The sequence below is a fragment of the Tursiops truncatus genome, chromosome 8, assembly GCF_011762595.2.
Source record: "Tursiops truncatus isolate mTurTru1 chromosome 8, mTurTru1.mat.Y, whole genome shotgun sequence".
Classification (NCBI taxonomy): Eukaryota; Metazoa; Chordata; class Mammalia; order Artiodactyla; family Delphinidae; genus Tursiops; species Tursiops truncatus.
The window spans coordinates 103711796-103730747 of NC_047041.1; the positions used below are offsets into that span (position 1 = coordinate 103711796).

General features: G+C 46.9%; 1 protein-coding gene across 19 annotated transcripts in view; it reads left to right on the forward strand.

Moving 5' to 3' along the window:
• PPP6R3 (protein phosphatase 6 regulatory subunit 3) overlaps nt 1-18460 on the forward strand; it is a 126740-nt gene extending 108280 nt beyond the window's left edge. For 13 of the 19 annotated variants that reach the window (XM_033861325.2, XM_073809288.1, XM_073809287.1 and 10 more), the window contains 5 exons: nt 3619-3772; nt 5162-5268; nt 6673-6823; nt 12859-12978; nt 17952-18460. In XM_033861325.2, coding sequence (XP_033717216.1) covers nt 3619-3772; nt 5162-5268; nt 6673-6823; nt 12859-12978; nt 17952-18009 — 590 coding nt within the window. In that variant the 3' untranslated portion in view covers nt 18010-18460. Of the gene's footprint in view, nt 1-3618; nt 3773-5161; nt 5269-6672; nt 6824-12858; nt 12979-16221 lie in introns of all 19 variants that reach the window. The other 6 variants (XM_019929065.3, XM_019929066.3, XM_033861315.2 and 3 more) reach the window with 1 other exon arrangement.
• Nucleotides 18461-18952: the final 492 nt, after the last annotated feature.

An 18952-nucleotide genomic window follows, 5' to 3' on the forward strand; every position in this document is an offset into this window, starting at 1 on the left:
CAGGTTCAACCTCCTCGTAACCTCAGAGTTTAGCAGTAATCCAGCAAATCCCACGTGTTACAGACCCAAAAACGGAGAGCCAGAGAGGAAGTACAGATCCTCTGTCCTCTCACTCCTTTTCCAGCTCACCTTCTTCACGAGGACGTGATACCGTTCAAATCAGCACGCCTTTATCAGGTTCCTCCTGTGTGCCAGGAGCTTAGAACCTACTGACGAAATGGAGAGGTTTACCATCCAGTGTGATGAGGATGGTGAGCCGGGGGAGCTCGGGGGGCCTGGCTCACCCCAGGCACCTGCAGAGACCTCCCAGAGAATGGGATGCATAATAAGGACAAGTAGGGATCAGTCAGTTTGCACAGAAGGCAACTCATATGAAGGCGCAGAGCTGTTTAATGTAGCTCAAGAAAAGGGTGAGGTGGTGGAGGTGAGGCCAGAGGCCAGAGGAGAATTTTATCCTGAAGGCAGTAATCCTCCTCCTGAGGGTTTTACTAAGAATTACAGTATTTGATCTGTTTGGAGATGATCACTGTGGGCAGCAGCGTGAGAGCTGGATTAGAAAGGGCACACTGGAGACAGGAAAACCAGCAAGAGACTCGCCATTACATGTGAGAAATGGCGAGGGCTGATCAGGACAGGGGCCAGGCAGCAGCGAGAAAGAGACAGGCTGGAGACCCTGATCTTTTAGCTCTAGAATGTGTGTGTGTTCACGTGTACGGTTCAGTAGTGTTGAGTATATTCACATTATTGTGCAGTAGATCCTCTAGAACTTTTTTTGTCTTGCAAGGCTGAAGCTGTACCCATTAAATAACCACTCCCCATTCCTCCTGCCCCAGCCCCTGGCAGCCACCATTCTACCTTCTGTCTCTGTGACAGAGAGGACCTCATCTAGGTGGAATCACAGACCTAGGGACCTCATCTAAGTGGAATCACAGAGTATTTGTCCTTCTGTGACTGGTGTATTTCCCTTATCATGATGCCCTCCAGGGTCATCCATGTTGGAGCGTATGGCAGGATTTTCTTCTTTTTTAAGGCTGAATAATATTTCAGAGTCTGTGGTTCTTTGAGGTCACTGGGTGGGTGATAAGTGACTTGGAGAGAGACCACACACTTGGTATGATTCACTACCACTGTCACGGTGACGCTGGAGCTGGGTGTGGGGACAGGGAGAGATGGAGGGGGAGCATCCTGGATGAAGGTCCCATTCACCCTTACTCGATGGGGTGTGGCCTTACAGGTCTCAGCCCTCCTGACTCTGCTCCTTGGGAAGGGCTTCCTTTGCACTGACAGGTCCACAGGGGTCGAGGAGGGGCCGGGGAATGGGGGGGTGCTCCTCTCCTAGGGCTCTGAGCTGCCTCACCCCCCTGACTTGGAGAGCCTCCGCCATCCCCAGCAATCTCTGTGGCTTCTTTCAGTGGTTTTCGGGACTGTTGAGTTTTTAATGTTAGACTAATTCTGGGGAGCTAATCTGGGAAAGAATATCCCAGAATGATAACAACAACAGGAAAGTCATTTTTGTGTAGCCTAATTTAGTTATGAAGTGGAACTTTGACTTGGATGGAATGAGTCTAGAACTTTGCATATGGTGGGCAGGCAAAAATGCCTGTCAGATTGACCCTTCTAAGGTTGCAGGTGAGGTTTTCAGACATTGAGGTATCATCCCTTCTCAGTGCCAGTGGAGCCCAGCCGCACACACACAGAGTGCAGTGCAGGAAGCAGGCCCTCATTTAACCCTCAGGACTAAGCAGATGGTCGTATCCAAATTGAACAAATGAGGAAACCCAGGCTAAGGGGAGTTAAATAACTTGCCCAGAGTCACAGTAAGGTGGTGTGTCTGTAAAATTGGTACACTTCTGTTGTACACAGGTACTTCTTGGTCATTTGTCTCGAGGAGAATCCCCAAATAGCTAGCAGATTCCCTAGTCTAGCATTCCTTGCTTACAGCCTGGAGCTTCCAAATTGTGATAGAAAACATCCCTGATAAAGAACAGTGGTCCCCACACCCAGCTTGTCCCAGCAAGGATTTGGGGACTCAGCATGGAGTACTGTGAAGGAAAGCATGGTGTGCGATGAGAGCGAGCAAACAAACAGACCTGATTCCATCTGAAGGGACACATCTCAGGTGTCGACATTTAAACAGAGACCGGCAGATTGGACCCAAACTGCAACATGAGAGGAGCAGCACAGACAGGGAGTAGCGCCCCTGCAGTCCCGCCACTCCCACCTCTGAACGCACTCCTGTGCCTGCAGGACCTAGAGAGTCAAGAAGAAAAAAACTCCTCTCTACTTTCAGAATTTCACTTCTGACACCAAATGTGTGAGTTTCCCACACAGACCGTTTCTCCACACGAGCTGAGTGTCCTGTGCAGCTCCGTTCAGGCACAGACTACGTGGGCTTAGAGTCAGACCACACAGGTTAAGGGCTCAGTCCCACAAGATAGCTGCCCCATCCCAACCAGTACTTCTGACCAACTGGCTATAAATAGGGAGTTCCCGTGACCTCTTTGGGTTTGATTATTTGCTAGAACCGCTCATAGAATTCAGAGAAGCACTTTATCTACTATTACCAATTTATTACAAAGGATATTTTAAAGGATACAAATGGACAGCCAGATGAAGAAGTAAATAGGACAAGGCCCAGAAGGGCCCCAAGCACAGGAGCTTCTATCCCCATGGAGTTTGTGATGTGCCACCCCGTCGCCACCCCGGAAGCTCTGAAGTCCGGCAGTTTGGGTTTTCATGGGGACCTCGTTAAGTGGGCATGATCGATTAAGTCATTGATCATTAGTGATTAACTTGACTTCCAGCCCCTCTGCCCTTCCGGAAGGTTGGGGGAAGGGGTGGTGGGCTAGGTCTGAAAGTTCCAACCCTCTCGCCACCTGGTTGCCCCTCGCCGGCCCCCACCCTGCGGCTGTCCAGGAGCCCCCAGCCGCCAGTCATCTCATCAGCACCCGTCTGTCACTTCAGAGGTTCCAAGGGTTTGGGGGGTGGGTGGTCAGAGACCAAACACATATTCCTTATTATGTCACAGGAAGCCTTGCTGTTGTTTGTGCTAATGGTAGTAGACTGCAGGGCGGCCGTGGAAAGCATGAGTGTGGAGCGTGGCCGGGCGTGGAGTGGGAAGCATTAAGGTTGTTTCCAGTTTACTGCAGTTGAATAGCCGGCATGCTTTTCTTTAAAAAAAATAAACTATTTATTTTGGAATAATTTTAGATATACAGAAAGGTTGCAGAGGTTGTCAGGGAGTGGCTGTATACCCTTCACCCATCTTCCTCCTGATGTTAATATAACCTTGGTACATTTGACAAAATTAAAAAATTAACATCAACGTGTTCTTTTATGTGTGGCTTTGTATTCTTGTGTGATAATCTCTATTGGAAAAAAATCAGAGAGAGGAATTGCCAAGGGATCAAAGGGAACACACAGTTTTATAATAGGGTAGATGTCACCAAACTGCCCTCCAAGTGGCTGTACCATGTCCGCTTCTACCCACGGTGTATTCGAGCGCCCTTGGCCCACAGCTGGGGGCTTGTCATCATTGCACATCTGTTTTTGAAAAATACTTGTGTTACAGTAAACTACTGAGGTGTTCTCAAAATGAAATCCTTCCCCTCTTTTTAGCGCCCAGCTGGTCAGCCAGCTTTGATGTCCCCATGGAGACAACGCACGGTGCTCCCTTAGACTCTGTGGGCTCTGACGTCTGGAGCACAGAGGAGCCAGTGCCGACTAAGGAGACAGGCTGGGCTTCTTTTTCCGAGTTCGCGTCTTCCCTGAGGTGAGCATGTGCGCCAGCTCTCTAAAGCTTTCCACAGGAGAACCGAGGATGCCATGGGTGTTGTTGACACTGTTGGTCACCTTGATTTTCTTCCAAGTTGAATATAGTGCCTTAAACAAGGTAGAGCATCAGCAGGGGGAGGGATTGACACAGCTATGAGTTACAAGAAGAACAGTCCTCCTCCTCCTTTCATCCAGGATGAACTGGGAAAGGAGTAGATCGTAACAAAGTAGGCTGGGGAGATACGGCCAGCAAGTCAGCACAGTGCTGATGAAGGTGTCGGGACAGGCTTGGGAACAAGGTGAAGCCAAAGAATTCCTGGCAGACACCTCAGTGTGGAATATTACAGAAAAATGCAGAATATATCTTGAATTGAATAGATAATACGAGCTTGTATTTCGCTTGTAGCTGGTCTAGTGCTGTAAATTAAGGGGTGTGACAGGTATGGCTGTCAATCTTGTTAACTGTAATTCTCAGTAACAGCAACCTGTCATTTTGAAGTTTTCCTGAATAATATTGTCAGCATTTGAGTATTAACCATGGACTTCATGTCTTGTTAGACTTACTTTGATTTGATTAATGTTGTTTTATTTCATCTACTGAAAAACAATCAATCTCCAGCACCCCATTTGAAAGACTTCGTTGCTTTCCCCATTAACCAGTGACGCTTTTAAACAGTCACTGCTAATGGAAAAGATACGAAGACAAACTGTTATGAACTAGCATGTACCGTTACAGACAAACCAAAGAGGCGACCTTACAGCACCTCTAATAATAGCAGCGAGCCGTTATTCAGAGGTAAAAGTGAGATTTATGGAAAATATCTCCAAAATATGATGAGTTACTTCACTGACTCTTCCAGTGCAGGACAATCAGGTTTCCAGCTCTTGCTCTTCTGGTTACTTGAGAATGTTGTTGGAGCATCTTGTTTACCTTTACAAGCCCTTGTGCACAGGCCGTGTTTTCTCGTTAAATATCATTAGGAGGGCCAGGCCCTCTAGGCAGTTTGACTTGAGGTGATAAGGATTTTTGTAAAAATGGCACTGCAGATACAGTTCATATTGTACAGTGTACACACTGCTGTGCCAGCCCTGGGAGCCTGGTGATTATGTGACCATGAGGGGCTGGGGGCATTTTGAAACTGTCTAGAAACCTCTGAGAAGTCCCTGTGTGACTGCCCTGCTGATTTAGCAGAATATCGGCCCACCCACACTCATCTGCTACTCCAAGCCGCCGTCCATGCTTAGATCTGTGTGTCATTCATTGGAGTCTATAACCAACTGTGTCTCCCCAGTGGAACTGGAACTGATGTTCAAAGGTTTTTTGGGAATAATGATAACTGACGTCTGTTTCCCACTGCTAACCTCTGAATTTTCTCTCTTCTAAAAGTACAAAAGACTCTTCAAGGAGCAGTTCTCCAGTGGAAATGGAGACCAGCACGGAGCCAGTGGGCCCGCTGGCGCCCAGTGTGGCTGCGCTGGCAGTGCAGCCGGAAGGTGGGTGCAGAGAGCGCCGAGGCACAGCCTGTGGGCCGCTCCTTTGGTGGTGGTTCACACTATAACTTTATGCTGAGTTTTCTAGATCGGAAAAGTTGTCTTTGTCCACAAAGCAGGTTTTTAAAAAAGTTCAGGGGCTCCAGGGACCCAGGAAAATGAGATGGTGGGTCTGATGTGAGCAGGGCTATTGAGGAAAAGAAGTTGTGTATGTTTGCCAGAACCACAGCATGCTGATCCTAGAACAGTAAGGGATCTAAGTTACCAGTCATTCGGTTCCCTCAAGACAGGAAAGGAAACAGGCCCAGAAAGGATGAATGGCCTAGCTTACAGCACCCAGGGTGAATAAAACCAGAACTAGTCATGTGTGCTCCAAACCCATCTTGCACCCAGCTCTTTCGTCCCTTGGAGTTTGCTTTCTTGGTGCATATGTGTATGTCTGGGCACATTTCAGGCTCTCTGGTGGTTTATTTCCTTCCCACCTTTGTGAATAGGTGAAATGGTCAAGGGTATCCAGTGACTATCTTTTTCAAAACATGCACTTGTTCCTTGCGTAGGCCCTGAACTATTTTCAACCTGATGAGGGGTGTGGGAGGTGGGGGGAGAGCACGGAGGTTAGTGAGGGGGCAAGGAGTGGGCGTGGATAGTATGTGGAGGAAACAGAGAAGCCAGTCCTTAGAAAGGAAATGAGGGTACAGGTAGAGGGCACAGGACCCAAGGGGCAGGAAATTAATAAAGCCAGAAATTAGTATTTTGTAAACATTCTGTATATAGATGACATAATTTGTCCCTCAGCGGTTCTACAGGTGGCTTCAAATACCCCCATTTTGTGGATAAGAAAACTCAGGCATAGGTTGGATTCTTTGCCCTGGGCTCTGAGGTTGGTAAGTGGTAAGGTGGTAAGGCTGGGTGTGAATTCAGGAAGTCTGACTTCAGAGCCTACACTCATAACCAGTATACCCCATGGTTCCCTCTTATAGAACAAAGAAATAATCCACAGGGAACCACAAAAAGGTAACTTTAAAAAAAGAAAAGAATAGGACCCAAGTGTGGGACAAGTGAGAGGAGAAGGATGAATGAGAAGGGTGCATGGATAAACCATGAACTGGGTTCTGGTGGGTTGTGGTTGTAGAATATACGACCACCTGTCCTGCGCTGGGAACTGGAGAACATGAGGGGCAGGAGAGTTGACTGGGAGAAAGTTGGGTGTGCAGGTAGCTGGGGAGACGGGGGGACTCACCAGTCCTACGCTGTGGGGAACCCACGCAACTTCTCTCCTGTGGGCATCGCTAAGAGGCAGCAACAGGCAGATCATGTCACTTTCCTTCTTCTTCAAGCAGTAGAGGTAACGCTGGGTGGCTGGGTCTGCACAGATGTTCGTGACATTCAGCTGTGTGTCCTTTTCAGCGCCAGGCAGTGTGGCCATGGAAGCCAGCTCTGATGGAGAGGAGGATGCAGAAAGTACAGACAAGGTAACTGAGACAGTGATGAATGGCGGCGTGAAGGAAACTCTGAGCCTCACTGTGGATGCCAAGACAGAAACCGCGGTCTTCAAAAGGTAACCAGGGCTACAGTGTGCTGGCAGCTGCAGGTTGTTGGAGGGGCGGGGGGAGGCAGAGGGGACAGAGACCGCAGATATTAACAGCTTTAATTTGATTCAAATGTGGGTTCAGACATTAGCCTGACATCTTTCTAATATCTCCGTTAAATTCATTGAATCTTAACAAAGAGATGGAGTTTGGTTCATTAAGTGGTCCTCCCCCCGCCCCCGTTTTCTTTAAAGATTATTTATGTAGTTATTTATGGCTGCGTTGAGTCTTCATTGAGGCACGCAGGATCTTTCGTTGCGACGCGCGGGCTCCTCTCTAGTTGTAGCGTGTGGTTTTCTCTCTCTAGTTGTGGCACGCGAGCTCTGTGGTTTGCGGCATGCGGGCTCTAGTTGAGGTGCGCGAGCTCAGTAGTTGTGATACACGGGCTTAGTTGCCCCACGGCATGTGGGATCTTCCCTGACCAGGGATCAAATCCGCGTCCCCTGCATTGTAAGGAGGATTCTTTACCACTGGACCGCCAGGGAAGTGCCACCCCTCCCCTTTTAATAGTGTTTAGAAGACTGTAGGTTCAGAACACTGATGGATTCAAAATACGTGAGTATAAAAAACTGACAATTTCTAGCCATGATAGGAATTGCACTGGATACAGGCAGGCTGCAAAGCTTGGACCATCTAAGCCAAAGGTTTGGTACTATACAGATCATTTTCTCCAGACATAATGCAGTCAGCAGAATTCAGTAGCAAAATGATAGCTTTAAAAAAACATATTTGGAAATTAGCCTCACTTCTAAACTCATGGATCAACAAGGAATCATAATGAAGATGAAAAACTTAAAACTGAAAGAGTAATGAAAAAGTTCTATCGAAACCTACAGACTGGGCTTCCCTGGTGGCGCAGTGGTTGAGAGTCTGCCTGCCGATGCAGGGGACACGGGTTCGTGCCCCGGTCGGGGAGGATCCCACATGCCGCAGAGTGGCTGGGCCCGTGAGCCATGGCTGCTGAGCCTGCGCGTCCGGAGCCTGTGCTCCACAACGGGAGAGGCCACAACAGTCAGAGGCCCGCGTACCGCAAAACAAAAACAAAACAAAAAAAACCTACAGACTGCAACTAAACCAGTGCTTAGAGCTCTGGTCTCCATCTTACACAGACCCTTTCAGATCACGAGAAGTAATGCTTCCCAACTCATGAAGTCAAGCAAAGTATGAAAGAAAAAATAGTTGTAGGCTAATTTCACATGTGGGTCTATATGTAGAGCACTTTAAAGTTAAAAGCTAGCAAACCAAATCCAGCAATGTGTTTTTAAGTCATGACCAAGGATGTATCGCATGAATGTAAGGATGTTATAACATTGTAAAGATTATTGAAGGTAATTCACAGATAAAAGGATAAAAACCCTTTGGACCTTCGGTAGACAGAAAAGCATTTGATAAAAATTAAAGTTGTTTGTGACTATTTAGCAACCTAGGAATAGAAAATAGCTACTGATAAAAGTGTCTACTGAAAGTCTACAGCAGACTTTATTCTTAACGGTGAAGCATTATTTTGAAGAAATAGTCCCTTCAAAGACATGACCCAGACAGCGAACCCTGCAGTGACTGCTTCTCTTCAGCACTGTGCTGCTGGTCTTAGCACACGCAGCATAAATAAAAACAGATTTGAAAGAGATAAAATGGTTACTGTTTGTTTGTAGGTTATGATTTTCTACATAAAAAATTCCAGTGGAATCTATAGGTAAATATTAGAATTATGAGGAAAGTTTAACAAGTTTACTGGATGAACCCACAAATCAGTTGCACCTTATAAGCCAACACAAGATGTCTTAGATGTGTCCCTCCCCCTTTTTAAATGAAAAGGTAAACGTTGTCGATAACTAAGACTGAAAAAAAACAAAGGCCTAAATAAATAGGGAGATATACCATGTTTGCTATGGGACGGTATCTTTGGCATTTCTTAACAAATTAATCTATAAAATGAACGTATTTCTCATCAAAATCCCAATGGAGTTTTTATGAAAGGGAGAAGCAGATTGTGAGAGTCCCAGAGAAAGACCAAGGGGAGCCAAGAATAGCCAAGATCATGTTAAAGAGAGTAAAGTAAGGGGGCTTCACGGTATTAGGCAGCAAGACTCACTATTATTGAGATGATGCATGTGACCTAGGCACAGAGTTGTACAAACAGATAGACAGACAGACCCCCTACACTTACGTGTTAGGGTGACATAAGCTGGTGAGGAAGGAAGGGACTAATGAATAGTGATTATCCAATGTTGGAGAAAAATAAGATTAAATCTCTCTCTCAACATAAGTATGAAAGGCAAAACTACAACTTTCAGAAGACAGCATAAGAGAGTATCTTACAACTTTATGGTAAAGGGTTTCTTAACCATAAAAAAGCCAAACCATAAGGGGAAAGATTAATAAATTTGACTTTATTTAATTTCTAGTATTCCAAAAGACACAATAAAATGAAAAGACAAGCCGTAACCAGCAAAGAAGCATGCAGTAGCAGGATATAGGAAGAACCTAATATCAAAGGAAGAGACACAATCTAATAATAACTTTTTTAATTGACAAAGAGTACAAACAAGCCATTATTGGTGGAGGAAAACAAGGAGCAGACTAACGGGTCAGCCTCAGCCTCGCGTCAGTGACAGTAATGATTCAGTGCTATTCCATGCATTTTTGTTTGGTTGTTTGTTGTTTTGGCTGTGCCATGAGGCATGTGGGATCTTAGTTCCCCAAATAGGGATGGAACCCATGCCCCCTGCAGTGGGAGTGCAGTCTTAACCACAGGAACGCCAGGGAAGTCCCTCCATGCATGTTAATCTATTAATTCCTATCTAAATTGTTACAGAAAATAGAAAAAGTGCAAAAGCTGCCTTTATCTTTTTATGAGGCAGTGAAATCTTAATTCCAAAACAAATAAGGATAATTACGGAAAATGATCAGCTTATGTCACTTACAAGCAAATTAAATGCAAACATCCTATATAAAATATTTGCTAACTGAACCCGACAATATACTAAAATTAATTCATAATGATCAGTTAGAGTTTATCCCTGGACTGCAAGGATGGTTCAGCATCAAGAAATCTGTCAGTGTAATTCACTGCATATTAATAGAGTGAAAGAAGGTCATTTGATGTTTTTGATGAAGCTTGTGAAAAAAGCTATATATGATTAAAACACTGAGCAAATCAGGAAGAGAAATGAATTTCCTTAACTTGGTAAAAGCTAAATACCAAAACACTACACCAAAAGGTGTACTTAATGAAGAAATTTTAGTTGCATTAACTTTCATGGAAGGAGCAAATAGGGATGCCCATTGTCACTGCCACTGTATAGGCAGTCCTGGGGAGTGTTAAGAAGAAAGGAAAAAGAAATAGAGGTATAGGTAAAGATGAGATGGGAAGTGATGAAACTGATTATTTGCAGGTGATAATGATCAACTACAGCTAGGTCAGTAGCAGACTTGTAAGATTTCGGCAAAGCTGCCAGGTAAGAGAGCAATTTAAAAAATCAGTAGCCTTTCTCTACATCAGTAATAGGCAACTAGGTTGTATATAGAATAAAAAGGAAAGTGCCAGTCACAAAATACATCCAACTATAAATTATTTAGGAATTATCTTAACCCAGATATCTATAGAGAAAACTCGAAAGTGCTAATAAGAGGAGCCACAGAAGAAGATCTGGACAAGTGAAGGCCATCACGAGATGGGACAGCTCAGTGCTGCAGAGACACCCACCATCACCAAATTAATCTGTAAGTTTAGTGCAGTCCCAGTCACAATTTCAGTTGGATTTTTAAGACACTTGATAAGCATATTCTAAAATTCATGTGGAATAAAAAGTTTCCCAAATTGCTTAGAGAGCCATAGAAAGGTTAAATAAGAGGCTTACCCTGGCAGTACTGGTCATGCTGCAAAGTCAAAATACTTAAAACAGTGTAATATTAGCACACAGATAGCTAAAGGGGCCACTGTGGTGAGAGGGAGCTCAGTCCCAAGGCGGATGGCGCAGCAGGTGACGGAGGCGGGCTCACTCAGTGAAGCCTGAGCACGAAGGGTGAGAGCACACGTGCAGCGCCTCCTGTGTGCCCGGCGCTGTGCCAGATGTTTTTCACGTGTTAGCTCGTTTCTTTCTTTCAAGGACCCTATAAGTACCATGGCTATCCTCCCACTTTCCAGATGACGAAAATGATATACTGGAGTTAAGTGATGTGGCCAGAGTCTCATGGTAGTTAGAAGAAAATGCAGTGTATCCTGACCTGGGGACAGAAAAGGGCTCTTTTTCAAAACAAAACAAAGCAACCTCCAAAAGCATAAACCTCATGCAAAGAATAGGATTGGATTACATCAAATTTAAGCATTTCTGGCTAATAAAGTATCGTAGACAAAATTAAGAGACAGATGGCAAATTGAGGGGGGGAAGCTTACAGCTGTAAGTCAGTCAGAAATTAACATTTAATATTCAAACCAGTAAGGAAGAGATGTAGAAAACCCAAATCAGAAAATGGGCAAAAAATATCATTAGGCATTTTACAGACAAGGAAACCCAAAGGGGCAAAACTAAGAAGAGATACTCAAAACTCATTCATAGCAGACACCTCTTACTAGACTGGCAGGAATTGGAAAGGTGGGAAATGCTGAGTATTGGTGGGGCTCTGGGGCTACAGGAGTCCTGTCGCCCTGCTGGTGGGCATGCTGGCTGGAAGGATGACCAGCATTTTCCACTCCTGGGTGTAGAGCCCCGAGAAGTGTCCCAGCGGGTCCACTGGGGCCCCAGCAGGCAGTGGCAGCGCAGCCCTGTGCACAGAGGCACCGGTCGCTGTGAGAACGCGGTAGAACGGGAGGTGTGCACCGTGGGATGCTGTGCTACAGGCAGCAGGAAAAGATGGCCCTCCAGACTGTGCTGGTACAGAGATAAATGCAGGGAGGTGTGCGGTTCCAGGCCAGTGATGTGTCTCAGAATACATGCACAAGAATGAAAGTAACATGTATTGAACACATCAGGATAGTTGCTTTGGTGGGCAGGGAGTGGAGAATGGGGAGAAATTAGGAGGAGTAATGAACTAGACTTCCGTTCACTTTCCTCCTTGTAAGTTGCCAGACCCGTCTGAAAGCCACCGAGAAGTCATCCTAAAGTGAGGTTTTTCCTAAGCAAATCTGGGACAGGACCCCACACTGAGAATGATGGACTGTCCCAGAGGGAACCTTTAGCTGCCCTTAAGCTCAATTTAGTGCCGTCTTGAATTGTGTCAAAATGGGAATGCCAGACACAAGATAGGCAGAAGTCTAAATTCCCCGCCCACAGACAGTTGACAGCATTTGCTCCTTGTCTTTCTCTGCAAGAGCTCTATCTAAGGGGAAAATCATCCTTTCATGTTTTGTTTCCCCAAGCCTCTCTGTGACCCCTCAGGACCAGTTTTTACCTTTCTGGCCACTGTCCCTGGCTCTCTTTCCCTCATGGTTTGTCCTTCTCACGCAGTCAGAGGACAGCTCGGGAGCTCACCCTGGCTCAGGCTGCGTGGCTCACGCGACGTCAGCCAGCAAGCTGGTGGGGGATTGGCCCTGAAGGCAGAAATCTTGAACTAAAGACTCATTCCTTCAAACAGGTTCCTTTGACACCTTCACCGAGTCTGCAGTTCTGCTTATGTGCAGTCGTGGACATATTATTCCCCCAAATACCTCATTTATAGGAGTATTCTGAAACTCTTGTACATTTCTTTTTCTGTTTTGCACACTTGGCTTCAGAGTGTTGAAATCCTACCGGTATGTACAGTGATGGGGGACCATTCTTTACCAGACACCAGCTGCATTACATGGTCCCTCTTCCGGCTCCCAGTTGTGTGTGATCCTCCCCTTCCATGGTTTCCCAGTCGTGTCTGTGGTCCCTGTGATCCCACCCACCCACCAGCATGCTCAGCCCCGGGGCTTGGATCCATGGCCGCCATGACTTCCAGAGCCAAGTGCATGCGCCCTCCTCCTCCACCCGGTGCTGCCGCGTCGGGCGTCTAACGCTGCCTGTCGTCCTCTTTACTGCAGTGAGGAAGGAAAACTGTCTACCTCTCAAGATGCTGCTTGTAAAGATGTGGCGGAGAGCCTGGAGACGGCAGAGGGGAAGTCTGCAGCCCCCCGGACCCCCAGCAGCAGCCTAGAGCAGAGGTAACCACCTGCTTCCGGCCATCCTGCCTGGGCCCTGCTCTGGCTTTGTCTCCTGGGAGCTGGGAGGGAAGCTGTTATGGCGGTGGGGGGTCGTTACCGTTGTCCTCAGGTGTTCAGTGACTTGCACAGAAGCATTTTCTCAGTTGCGAATGGTAATCAGGGTGACTGAGCTGAGAACTTAGACGTAACAGTTCATCTCCTACTGCAGAAACTGAAAACTAACTCGTTTTCGGAGATTCAGTAACATCACTGGCTCTTTGAGAAATTATTTGGGCTGGAAGGGTCTCTCATGCTGGCATATCCCCACCCCACCCACCCACCCCTTTTTTTTTTCTTGATGAGGCACCAGGTTGAGGCTGATACTGAGCCCTTCCAGGATTGGGTTCCCTCAGTGCCATAGTCACCCAGCTGCCAGGCACACACAAGCGGCTCCCTAGTGCCCGGTTCCCACAGATGTGTCCACGTGACACACGGGAGGGCTTTCCTGGAGACCCTTTCATATGTGTGGCTAAATGCTCTCCACTCTCAGATGAGTCCCTCTTTGGTTTTGTTTTGCAAAATATTTATCTTGTCCGGATGAAGTGTGAAAATCCCACCACCAGAGCCAAGGGATTTGAAATGTGACGTTATCTGTCTAGTCACTTTTTTTTTTTTTTTTTTACGGTACGCGGGCCTCTCACTGTTGTGGCCTCTCCCGTCGCGGAGCACAGGCTCCGGATGCGCAGGCTCAGCGGCCATGGCTCACGGGCCCAGCTGCTCCGTGGCATGTGGGATATTCCCGGACCGGGGCACGAACCCGTGTCCCCTGCATCGGCAGGCGGACTCTCAACCACTGCGCCACCAGGGAAGCCCTCTAGTCACCTTTTGCTTAGACTGAGCCCGTGGTCTGGAGGGACAGGCCTAGCCAGAGCCCCAGCCCGCAAGGGCCACCCTGGGCTGTGTGCAGCCCCGCAGGCAGGGCGAGGGCGGCCTCCTGTTGCTCCAGAGCTTGTGTGGGAAGTTCAGGACTTGCCCTTGGACCACAAGGACCTTCGCTCAGTGCTGCGCAGACTGAACTGTTTTAATTAAATATATCCAAGTTTGTATATTCCTTCCATAAGGAATAAAGTAACTTTTAAAGCCATTTCCGAGAAGTACTTTCCCTCTCACCTGATGCCCCCAAATCTAGGCATTTTAGGGGCAGTGTAACCAGTGGGAACCAGCAGGGGGCACTCTCTGTTCACTGGTCAGTAAACCTGTATGTTCATAGTGTAGGAAACCCTGCTTTTGTTTCTCTCATGGAAATTACAGCTGGGATGAGGGGTTTGCTTTTGTAATTAAAAACTTGTGTGTGTGTGTGTATAAAACGAATTAATTATAAGAACTACTTGTGCGTGCTGGCTCTAGTGGTGGCTTTGGGAGGAGGAGACGGGATGGCACTCCGGCTGCAGGGGAGCCAGCCCCAGCTGTGCATCTAAGGGTTTGGGCAAGTCACTTTTTTGCCTAGGGTTTGGTATGTTTTTTCAAAGGTCCTCTGTAGGTGTAATAACCTAAGCAGTCATTGTCACCTCCCTAGTGTCTCCCTGTAAATTTCCTTTATATGGAGAGCTGCCTACAAGATATCTAACCTGTCCCACTTTGGAGTCGTTGCTCCTGGAGTGTGTTCTTGGTTTCTCTGACATGAGTGATCCAGCCAGCCTGTGGGATCGGTTACTGGGCTCTGGAGTGCAGAAGTGTTTGCCTCGGGGGACCCACTTGCTCTTCGTGCAGAGACACATCTGGGATGTGGAGCCCTGCCTCTCCTGATCTGCAGGACTCAGGCAGTGGAGGAGAAAGGTGGGGAGAGCCAGTGGGAGAAGAGGGGGCATCACTTGTCTGCCTGTCCTTCCTCCATCCAACACACATATGAGTGCAGCAGCCACTGGTTTAGGCCTGGTGATAAAACAGTAGCAAAACAGACCCCACAGATAACATATAGGGACATGAAGAATAAATAAAGCTGGATGAAGGAATAGAAGTCCCACTTTAGGTAGGGCAGTCGGGGCATCTGAGCTGCTGTTTTGGCGGGGACAGAGGTAGGTTTTCTGATGTGTCACATGTGCATTCTAAAAGCTTACGGCACTGTTGACAATGAAGATAGCCATTTGGGACTTTCTGTATGCAGTCTTACCGAGATGGTTCCTGTCACAACCAGATATTATTTTTGAGGTTGACAGATGTGCACTATTGCACGTAGAGCTTTTCATTGCCACAAAATTTTATTTTTCAGTATTAAGTATGCATGGTATCTGTGCCAGCAGTGTGCAAACAGGTACCTTGCATACGTTGTATACTTACCTCTTTGCAGGGGCGGGGGTTATTGTCCCCCTTTTACAGGGGGAGAAAACTGAGCTGAGAGAGGTTAAGATACAGCTTGTAAGTGGCGAAGGCAGGGCATGTGCCCGGCTGTGTCTGGTTCCAGAATGCTGGTGCCTGTGTCTCTGTGATACATTGAGACACCATGGAATGTAGGTAGAGTCTGCTGTGTGAGTGGAGCTAACTTCGTGGGTCTCTGTTAGGATTAGCAGGGGTCTGGAGCACTCTGTAAAGTTGGAGTGCCGGTTCAAGAGTGCTTGTGCTTCCCAATTTCAGCTCAAAACATCTTTTCCCAAGTCTCGTTCATAAGACGTAGGTCACACTGTAGTTCGGCAGGAAGGTCCTGGGTACCCTGTCACCACTTTGTTCCTTTCATATCCCCCTCTCCCCCACCCCCGCCCCCCACAGCATCACCCCTGATGTTTGCTTCTGGGGAGCACGTGTTAAAGTGCACACCTTTGTTCTCAAAGTTGGTCCTTTTACTACAAACTTTTGTCGTTCCCCACCCCCAGCCCCCAGTAGCAAAACCCTATTTTTATCAAGTGAAATTTTATATGGATTGCAATATACAGAGCAGAGAACGAGCTGTTTTGAAGGAGGGATGAGCAAATAGCTCCTGAAGGTTCGGGGACCACTGACCAGTCTGTCCCTGTGCTTCTGAGAGGCTGAGGCGTGGTGGGTCTCACGGAGCCCCCACTCCTCTGCAGCCCTTGCTAAGTGCTTAGTTCACCGGAGCTGAAGCTTAGAGCTGTTCAGTTAGATTTTCTGGAGCTTTAGGAAAATGCATTTAAGAAGCATTTCATGAAGTAACTGCTGAGTGCAGGCTTTGTGCTAGGCACTGCGTAGACAATATTCAGATAAACGCTCCCCACCCTCGGGGAACTACACGGAGTTGGTCTCACCCCGCAGGACTGAGCAGTCGAGCATGCCGGGCGATGCGGCGGTTAACGGCCCCGTATGATGAGCGAGCTCCGCTGCCGCTGCTGCTGCTGCTGACCGGGGACCGCAGGCGCCACCGTGCGGGGTCCAGGGCTGCGTCGGGAGCCCACCGAGCCACCGCTGCTGCACTCACTCTGCAAGGGATCAGGACCAGCAACCTTTATATTCTAGAGTCTAAGACGTTGTACAGAGAAACCCAGAAGTGTACAAATATTGCACATTGACAAATACCAAGAATTTTTGCGTATGTTTATATTGTATTGTTCTAAATAATGGGTAGCCTGTGAAATAAGATCTTGCCACCCATGTAATAATAGTAGTAATACTATAGTTAAAATGGCTGTAAGAATAGTTTTATAAAAGTGAATACACAGATCTATTGTATTTGAAACATAACTATTTGACAATTATTAGTGTGACCAAAGTATTAGGCAGTTTTCATACATTTTTCACCTTGTACAAAGTTCTGAATTCATTTTTCTTCCAGGTTGGCGAGGAGTTATAGGATTGAGATGCCCTCTAAGTGTTATTTTGGTTGTTCTAACTTACAAAAGTGATTTTGAATAAGAAATACTTGGTGTTCTTTTTATAACCAGTTTTTGATTGGTAACTGTTTTCTGTATTGTTTAAAGCGGATCAAAAAATGTAAGTCTATTGGTAGAGATTAAGTATTTATTGCTACAGCTTAGTTGATAAACTGATGTTATTGTAAAGCCACATGTTCTGGTAAAGTCTTGTTTGCTTGAACTGATTATCCCTACAGGTGAAACACTAGGGTATTTGGAGTGTACCTGGCTTGTGGTTTGGGTTTTGTTTTGTTTTTGTTTTTTGTTTTGTTTTGGTTGTTCATCTGCCTTTTAACCCATTCACCAAAATTTACCTTGTTAACAAGCAACACCAATGAAAGTTTCAGAGCAATCTGCGTATCTCACATATCTAAATCATATTAGGCAAGTCAGTGGGAAAATGCTCGTGCTGCTAATGGAATTAGAGTGCGTTCATTTTACAGGCTAGTGTTTTTAAACTAGAAATCAAAATCCGGCACCTGAGCATGTTAATTGTTTTACTGTACCTTGTGAGGTTTTCACTCGTAAATTCTAAACCAGTGTATTTTTTTTTAAGAACTGGTTTGTGTACATATATAGTGATTATGGATACTAATTCAGTGTAATTTATAATTTTCTATGTCAGTATAAAAATACATCACAGCCTTCTCAAACAGCTGAAGCAATATATTGTATATTGCCATATTGTCTGGTGAAAGGGTTAAATTACTTCACCTCCTGCACTTTTAGATGCAAATCAGTTTTTCATTTCTGTAATAGAAAATTATTCACGTATTTTTACATCATTTGTTTTTCCTGACCAGTATTTAAAACCAAAAGGATATTCTGAAAAATGGCCAACGATTTTTTTTAGAAGTAGCATCCCAAGCAGCGTGCCTAAACATTACATTGCATATGGAAATAAAAAAATCAAATGTCTAATGCCTTATTTCTGATTTACTTTTCCATTGTAAATGGTGTGGAAACCTTTCATGAGGTTTCCCGAGGCAGACCTAGCCCTCAAGGACAGTGGAGTCGGCAGTGCCCCTGGGACAGACGGCAGGGCTGCTGTGCCTGGCCTTTGCGCGCCTCCTCAGGGACCCTTTCTGTTGGGAGCTCCTCTCAGAAGACACTGTCCTCGGGTGCTCTCCCCAGGACTCTAGCACTGCCAGAGGACAGGGCGCCCTTCGCTTGTCTCAAGGATGCTGACTGATGCGGCCCGGACCTCGGGGACTGTGGAAGGACGGCACGCTCTTGTCTCGCCTGGTGGAGAGCTTTGTGGGCACCGACCTGGCTCCAGGGGTGCACGCGCTGCCCCTGTACCGTCTGGATTTGCTTGGCTTCTCCATCCCACCCAAGGTAAACACGGTGTCTTATTTCATCCCACCCACTGCTGATGAAAGGGCACTCAGGGTTTCTCCTTGGGGTGGTGTTTTGTTCTGCTCGACTCGCGTGGCAGGGAGGGGGCATGGGTGGGCAGCACAAAGGCTGTTGGGGGTGGGAGGGTGTCAGCCCCGGGGGCAGGAGCGAGCACAAGCTCACTGAGTTTCTACTTTCATTTCTGTGGGTTGGCCATACTGAATGCGAGACTAACAGATGTCTACTACACCATACCTGTATTAAAAAACGACAACAAAATAAAGCCTGATTCTTTGTTTCTAGAAGTCTTCTCTTGTACCTTGCTTGGGCTTTAATAACTAGACAGGGTGTGGGGCCTTAATGAGAGAACCACCATTGGTTTTTGACGGGTCAGGCTTCCTGACACCAGCGCTCGTGCTGCATGCACCAGATCCTGCGCCGGGGAGGCCGAGCAGCTGCACCCAGGAAAGAGCCTGCTGTCCGCGGGCTCGGGGGCTTGTCCTGCCCAAATGGCAGGAGCAGCCAGAGGCCGACGCGCAGGGGCTCCGTGTACTTTGTTCAGGGGACCTGCTGCGAGCTTGTGCTGTGTCTGTCCTCCGTGTATAACACCTCCCCAGCCTGGGGTTTTGGCATCCGGCCCCAGGAGGTAGCTTTGGAGGCAAAATTTCTCAGGTGTTCCATAGTGGTATTTAGAACGTGATGCTGTGTCACAGCTGCTCCTTTTCCCTCCTCCGTCTGTTCTCATAAGCAAGTGTCTCCCTGGCTGTTATCAATGCCCCCAGAGCCAGCTAGCCACC